The sequence below is a fragment of the Nothobranchius furzeri genome, chromosome 14 (assembly GCF_043380555.1).
Source record: "Nothobranchius furzeri strain GRZ-AD chromosome 14, NfurGRZ-RIMD1, whole genome shotgun sequence".
Lineage (NCBI taxonomy): Eukaryota > Metazoa > Chordata > Actinopteri > Cyprinodontiformes > Nothobranchiidae > Nothobranchius > Nothobranchius furzeri.
Genome location: NC_091754.1, coordinates 59,226,955 through 59,234,296, shown reverse-complemented (window position 1 = coordinate 59,234,296; position 7,342 = coordinate 59,226,955). Strand labels below are relative to the sequence as shown.

Sequence of the window (7,342 nt, the reverse complement as noted above, 5' to 3'; positions counted from 1 at the left end):
AATAAATTCCAGAAATAAAGCTTCTTAAAGCTTCGTTTATTTGCTCAAACAAGCAGAAAGTGCAACTGAAACTGATTATAAACAAAGTGCTGCTGCATTTAGCAGAAAATCAAACCCAAAACGAATAATTATTCATGATTTTTGTCCATGTCGTGCCAGTTTTGTGCTGAAATATCAAATATGTTCAAGTCATCATCAAGTCAACAGATGCAAGTTGATTCAAGTCGCAAGTCATTGGTGTTCAAGTCCGAGTCAAGTTGGCAGTCTTTCTAGATTTTATCAAGTCATGTCAATAGCCATTAAAATAATGACTCGAGTCAAGTCATGTGACTCGATTCCGCACTTCCGCCTTTCTCCCATCTGAGTTTGTTCACAAACTTATTTGCAACCGGTGAAACATGAATTACTTGCTGCTGCTTTAGTGAGATGAAGTTTACTATACTATAGTAAAGAATACTACAGAAAGGTAATTGCTACTTTAAACCTGCGGTCAACAGCCCAGTCAGCTTTCCCACTGACTGGTGGGGGAGGGGCCAACCAAGCACACGACAAATCATAACAAAGTGCACATTATGCTAACTTTTACAGTTACTGAACTGTGAAGATCATGCCCTTCAGTATTACTATTGTTTTCTAGTAATGTGAATAATAACTGTAAAAGTAAATAACCTGAAGGGATTTTTAAAAATACAAAGCCCCACACACAGACTAATGTGTAAAAAAATGCTTGTATCAAATGAAATGAACATTTGCAACCAGCTACGTGAATTAGCGTGTCGGTCACCAAGCTAACACACGTGAACTTTCTACTTAGGCTAACAACAGGGCTAATTTAGCCGCTAACGTCGACGAATCAACCCCTGGAGATCTGCCTCGACAAAAAGATAGCAGAAACCTTAGAAGAGAAAAACACTTAGCTGGTACTGTGTTTAGTAGAATATTAATAATAAATCTGTGTAAGATTTGTGTGTGTGTGTGGATAAATGTTATGTGTGTCAAACAGTTGTAATAAACAGTGCCACTGCCCAAGTCTGAATGCTTGTATGAACCAAACCACAGACGATGGAGGATGAAAGCAGGAGGAAAACGTCCACCAGTGGTAATTCAAGGACATCGTGGAGAGGTGAGCCTGTATGAATGCTGACCTCAGCATGGATACACAGTTGGCCTGGTGGTGTGTGTTTTATCTCACTGTACAGTTTTAGCTGTTTTCTTCACCCTTACTTTTAGAATTTGCAACTCCTTTTCTCTCAGCACCCACGTGTCGCCCTAATGGAGGTGTTACTCCCACCAATGAACTGACAGCTCCTCCGTCTTTGATATCTTGTTCAAACCTGATCTCCCTGCTGATGCTTTGATAAGACACTAACTGGGACATTTCCATTCTAATTAGAGCCTCATTTGCTAATTTCATATTGCCGGGCCGTTAATTATCGCAGCTAAATATAAGAATCCAGGCGATTTTTGTCACTCTGATTAAAGGTAAGCGCTTTAGGTGATCACTTTTCGCAGAAACGTGCTTTAAATTGAGGGAAATTTTAAGTTAAAGTCAGATTATTTGTTTATTCTCGGGTTTTGGACACAAACCAGCTGGTTCACCCACCCCTTTGCACCTTTCTCTCTCCCCCCACCTCGCTCCTTGGCGTGAGCGCATGCGCAGTGGGGGGATCGAACTGGTCAGCGAGAGAAGCAGCTGTTCGGGGGGCTGCTGCTGAAATTCCAACATGGCAGTGGCTGTGGTCAGTGTTTCCGGCGTTAACTTGGGATGGTTTCAGCTCGCGCGCAGCCCGGCTTAACCTCGAGACCGACAGAACCCCCTTCATCATCGGGATCGATGCGACCCTAAATCCCCCCAGCCCCCCCTCCCTACGTGAGGGGTCAACCTGTCGCTAACTAAAACAAAAAGAAGAGGAAACAAATCCAGGTAAGGGATGAAGGAAGGGAGAGGAGAGTCCGGCGGGGCATCCGCAGCTGCGGATGCAATTAGCGAGCGCGCGCGCCAGGGGCAACACATGAGCTCGGAGCAGCACGCGGCTTTTAGAAACGCACGCGCGGGTTGAGAAGTTTCCTCTCGCTGTCGGATATTTTATTATCATCACGCTTCCCGTGCTGCTTTCAACCCGGCGCACCTGCGCGGCGGCCGAATAAGCTCGGCTCTGTGTTGTGGTTCGGCCGTCTCGCGCACGGACCGAAAACATTCAAATAAATACGCAACTTGTAGCGGGCGCGGAGGTTTCACCGGCGGCGGGCGGCGACAAGTTGTCCCGGTGTCCCCGCCGCAGCGAGGCTGGAGCACCGGCGTCACGAGCCGCGTTACCTCCACCAGCTGATGGTCGACCGCTGCTCGGCCAGCGGCCACATGCCTGCTGTTATTGTGATTTAATTCTAGTTTTCTCCTCCTGCAGCACGACATGATCAGCAGCAGCAGCGTCTATGGTAAGCCATTATTCATTATAAGATTATATTCACCTGCACACTTTATTCACGCTATTTAATTTTCTGCTGTTGGCTTTAAAATGATGTCACCTCACCAGCCGGTGCCACTTTTTAAATTCATTTATGGCGTAATTATCAACAATTAGTTGTGGTTTATTATTTCTCATTTGTTAGACATATTTTTGGCCATACACCAAAAAAACGTCAATCTGCCCCACACAATCTGGTGATTAATATTTCAGTAAACGTGCTGCTCTTAAATTACAGATGGCTTCGTTTTCACGAATCCTAATTAGGTTTTGTAATTCCCAAATATATTAAATAATGTTCTTGAACTTTAATGATCCACACACCTGTGCAAAAGTGTTTTTGTTTCTTTTCTTTTTTTTAATCAGGAAAATTAGATTAATTATTTTATTAGGAGTGAAAGGCCTCAGTCAGATCTGGAGTTGTATAGATGTGATGATTTATTGCATAGACACACCGGCTCAGTGATGATTCCTGATTGGAGGATTGATGATGGAGACGGAGACATTTACAAACAGCTCGAGACAACAAAATTATAAAATATCTTAAAGCTTTTAATTGCAGGTTTTAGAGTCTTCGCTGGAGCTATTAGCAAGAACTCGACCTTTCACCTTTTGATCTCTCCATACCTTCACACACACACACACTTTCATTTATTTACACTCTTCTGTTTTTATTTGCACGCTTTCATCCGTGTCTTGCACTAACGTTAAACTCGGATCTTTTTTTAACAACATGGCAGGTTTGTGTTTTATTATAAAAACACAGTTAGGATCTGCCGGTTTAAACGGTGCAGCTTCGTCTAGCAAACAGGTGAGATGGAGCCGAGGATGATGAGCCAATATTGGTGTTTTTGCAGCTTTACGTAAATAATCTTGCATTAATTCTCTAACTCTCTTATCGACCAAATTATACACACAACGTGTTGCCTCACGCCTCTCCGGGACCCCCATTCGGTGCCCATACAGCTAATGGGGACAGATAGAGGAGAGATAATAGGGGTGGAAGAAAAAGTGCTTTACGAGTCGGCTCCCCTTTACTCGGCCTGTATTTATCTAAATGCAGACCTTCAAATGAACACCGAGAGAGCCGGGGAGCAGCGAGGGTGGCTTGGCTACTCCCAACGGGGCTGTATAAATAAATTATCCTGACACTTTCCATCACTCCGTAATGTTTACCATTAAAAGCTGTTTTACTGTTGCGGAGCCGGTGGCGTGCCATCTAGCTCGCGCCCTGTGGGACTTGTGCTAGTCCCGGAGAAATGCTGTTTGGGTTTTCGACACGCAGAGGAAGTATTATTACAAAAACAACATTTGTTAGTTCGCAGCACGTCCACATCAGTGGATCCCTCCTGTCGGAGCGTCCTGACAAAGGCCCTCTTCAAACGAGACCCAGGCAGGGTTGTCATCTTTTAGCAAATATGTTAAGTGTTATCTTTTGTGCTCCCGGCTCGCCGAGCCGGACCCCCATGGGAGCCCCGGCACATGCAAATGGAACAAATCCCTCTCGGAGCTGTCTGTCTGTTTCACTCTCCTCCACACTCCCCCCTCCTCCCCCTCTTTCCTCCATGTTTGCTCGACAGCGCATCAGCCTGTCTTGTCTCCTCGCTCTCCGTCCACTCTCCCCTTCCCTCTGTCCATCCCAGAAGACGGCGCTGGGGCTTTTGTGTCAGCTAACTGCACCGAGCCCGTGTAGTCTTTGTGCGTTGTTCCCTGCATCTTGCGGTTACCTCCCCCCCCCCCCCCCCCACCACCCCCACCCCACCACCTCCCATTCCTCCTCCTCCTCCTCGCTGATCTAAGTTCTTCTTCCCAGAGATGGCAAGCAGCTGTCGGTAGCGCCGCTGCCTGCGTTTCTCCGCAGATGAGCGGGCGCCAATTCCTGAAAATCCTTGACACCGTGATCCTCTCTCCCTGCTACACTGGCTGCATTTGATTTAGTTTCCTGTGGGGGTTTGTTTGTCACAGCAGTCGCTGGTTGATGAAATCCTTTTTTTTTCTTCTTCGTGCTGCAACTAAAACCTTTTTCAGTGGTCCTTTCCCTGCGCGCCGATCCCTGCCGTCCTCACGCCTCGTTCTCTCAGGTCAAAGTCTGATGGAAGTACTTAAATCAGAGGCCTCTCCACAAGTCAAACACCAGGATTAAATAATACTGTCATGGTGGCGTCAGACTGACCGTGACCCTAAATGGATAACAGAGACTTGGTTGGGCTTTTGTGAAAGTCGGACTAAATAACACGTGCGCCGTACCGTTGGTGCTCCCGTGACCTCCTACAGACGTACCTGGAGAAACCGCGTCCCGACAGAAATATTCTGATATTTAAAAATCCGTTTCAGACGAGTTGTTGAACGCGAGAGAGCAGGATGAAAACAAGCGAACAGAAATCAGCAGCTGGGAGGTCAGCTAAGGTTCCCGCAACAGCTGAGATCCCATTGAGCCAGAACTGATCTAAGATCAGTGTCACGAGATTTTTTTAAGCTTTTTTTTTTTTTTTTCTTAAGTACAAGATTTATTTCCATGTTAATTTCCAGCATTAAAAGCCTTATCTCCCTTTCTTTGAACTCCGGATCCCTCTGAAATATTTGAAGTCTGATGTTTTATGTAATGCTTCATTCCGGCTGTTTTTTTTTTAATCAAATCAAAGCTGTGGATATTTTATACTTTTACTCCCTCCTACCTTCGTTTGCAATCTGCTGCCCTCTTCTCTGCATTTTAAACAGACCCCTGCTCACCTCTCTGTACTCTGTACCAGCAATCTGCACCACCCAGGGCCCGGGTTCTCCGGCAGATATTAAACGCTCGGCTCGTGTTAAATATGCTAAGGACTTATTAAAAAAGAGGGAAAAAGTCTTGCACATTAGAATATTTCACGCTATTAGTCTTCAATAGACATGGCGGCCTACAGCTTCATCCTTTACATTGTGCCTTCAAATGACAAGGAGCCGTTTCTAATTAGGTTATTGCCATGGAAGTCTTAAGTTAAATTGCCCATTGATATGCGTAAGAGCTCGCCGGTCATCTTTCTCAGCGGCGGAGGAGGCCGTGGAGAGGAATTTTTATTTTATTTCATATTTTTGAAACCGAGGGCCCCACAGGAAGAGACTAGAAGAAGGGAGATGGCTGTAATATCCGCTGCGCTTCTTTGCGGCTCTGGCTCGACGGCTGAGTGATCTGATGAGCAGCGAGCCTCGGAGAGATGGTGGCCGTCTGGTGCCCCCCCCTTTCCCTCCACCCCCCCCACCCCCCATTGCCAGTGTAACGTCTTGATTAGCGAGGACTCTAACAGTAAAGTAAGTTGGGGCTCTTTTTCTTTCTCGCCCGCAAAACGGCAAAGGTGTGCGTGAATCCTAATGAACATTGGCTCATTGGGTGTGGGAGTGAATTTGCGTTTGCTCTTGGACGGCTGCCAGCGGTTGGACACAAAGGATGTTGAGTGGCTGGGCGTGTGCCACCGGTGGCCCTGCAGATGTAGGCGAAACTGGGAGTAGAAGGACACCACTGGTTTTCTGATCGACTCCCATGTGTTCAGTTTAAAGGTTTCCAAGAAGTCCACTGTAGGGTGATCACTATTATATATATGTAATGTGTGTGTGTGTGTGTGTGTGTGTGTGTGTGTTTATAAAATTATTTGTTTTGGTCAAGAGCTTGACCACCCAATTCCGTAACCTCAGATTTTTACTATTTGTTTAATTTTTACAAGAAAAGGAAAAAAAAGGCAGCAAATCTGCCTCATTTCCACGATCAACGCTGGATAAGAACTCAACATTCCCCCTAAACCGTTAGATTATTATTATTATTATTAGAACTACTTCAGCTGTCCCCTATAGGCGGGCGATATGGCGATCTTAGACCACGAACGATCTTTAGAGCATTTATAGGGTACTTACTGAAAAATTATGGTTTAAAATCTGTTCAAAAAATGTTATTAGTGTCTAATAAGTGATATATTTTTAATTAGTTTGCCCTAAATGAAAATCCTTGAGCACAGGATCACTGAAGCAGAGAAACATCCAACCGCCATACGGAGTTGAGATGATCACGGTTCTCGTCACCCTTTGACCGTTGTGCATGTCATCCGTCTGAAGTCTGCACACATCGACGACGAGTTGCACCTAAAACCACTTTAAAACCTTAGTTTTATTATTATTATTTATTATGTTTGTGCAGCTTTTTACGCCTAAACCGCGTTTTTCAGTTCACTTCGCCTCATCTTGAACTGCAGCCGCAACAAAAAATTCAGGATCAACTTTTTAATCGCTTTGTCTGACAAAGAAACGTGAACTTAAAGTTTTTAGCAGAAAACATCCTAAACATTCTCCTTGTTTTCAAGTTTGAACATTTTATGATTTTCTGGGAGAGTGATGTGTGTGTGTGTGTGTGTGTATACGTGTGATTAGGTTGTGTGTGTTGGCCAAGTTTCCCCACAGGAAGCAGGCAAGAGCATCAGGATGTTGCTTGCATGGCTCTGCTGGCAGGACGGACACATGTGGTACATAGCTAATGATAGCACGCAGCGCATAATGAGATCCTGTTCTCCGTCTGTCTCCCCTACCTGGCATCATGCATTAACCATACAAGAGGAAGAGGAGGCACGCATGGTATTGACTTTTGAGTGGGCGTCTGCTTGTCCGTTGTTGGTTTTTTGTTCGGCGCTCGGAGGTCAGCATGGCTGCAAGCGCCGCACATTTATAACAAGTTTGTATTTTTTCTTCTTTTGCTTTTATTTATGTGTTTTTCTTTTTTTTGTTGTTTTGTGAGGCGAGAACCTCTCCTCATCTGCACCCCCCTGAGCTCAGTTAAATGGTTGTAAATTGATTTTGGATGTGTACACTTAACAAGCCAAATGGGTTCAGTTTGTGGGTTAGTTTGTGTGGTCGGA

The 7,342-nt window shown here is 45.1% G+C and overlaps 1 protein-coding gene across 1 annotated transcript in view; it reads left to right on the top strand.

Moving 5' to 3' along the window:
* The first annotated feature begins 1,633 nt into the window (after window positions 1-1,633).
* LOC107380960 (fidgetin) overlaps window positions 1,634-7,342 on the top strand; it is a 50,677-nt gene continuing 44,968 nt past the window's right edge. The window contains exons 1-2 of the mRNA XM_054743249.2: window positions 1,634-1,924; window positions 2,406-2,436. Of these exons, the coding sequence (XP_054599224.2) occupies window positions 2,412-2,436 (25 nt within the window). The 5' untranslated portion in view covers window positions 1,634-1,924; window positions 2,406-2,411. The remainder of the gene's footprint in view (window positions 1,925-2,405; window positions 2,437-7,342) is intronic.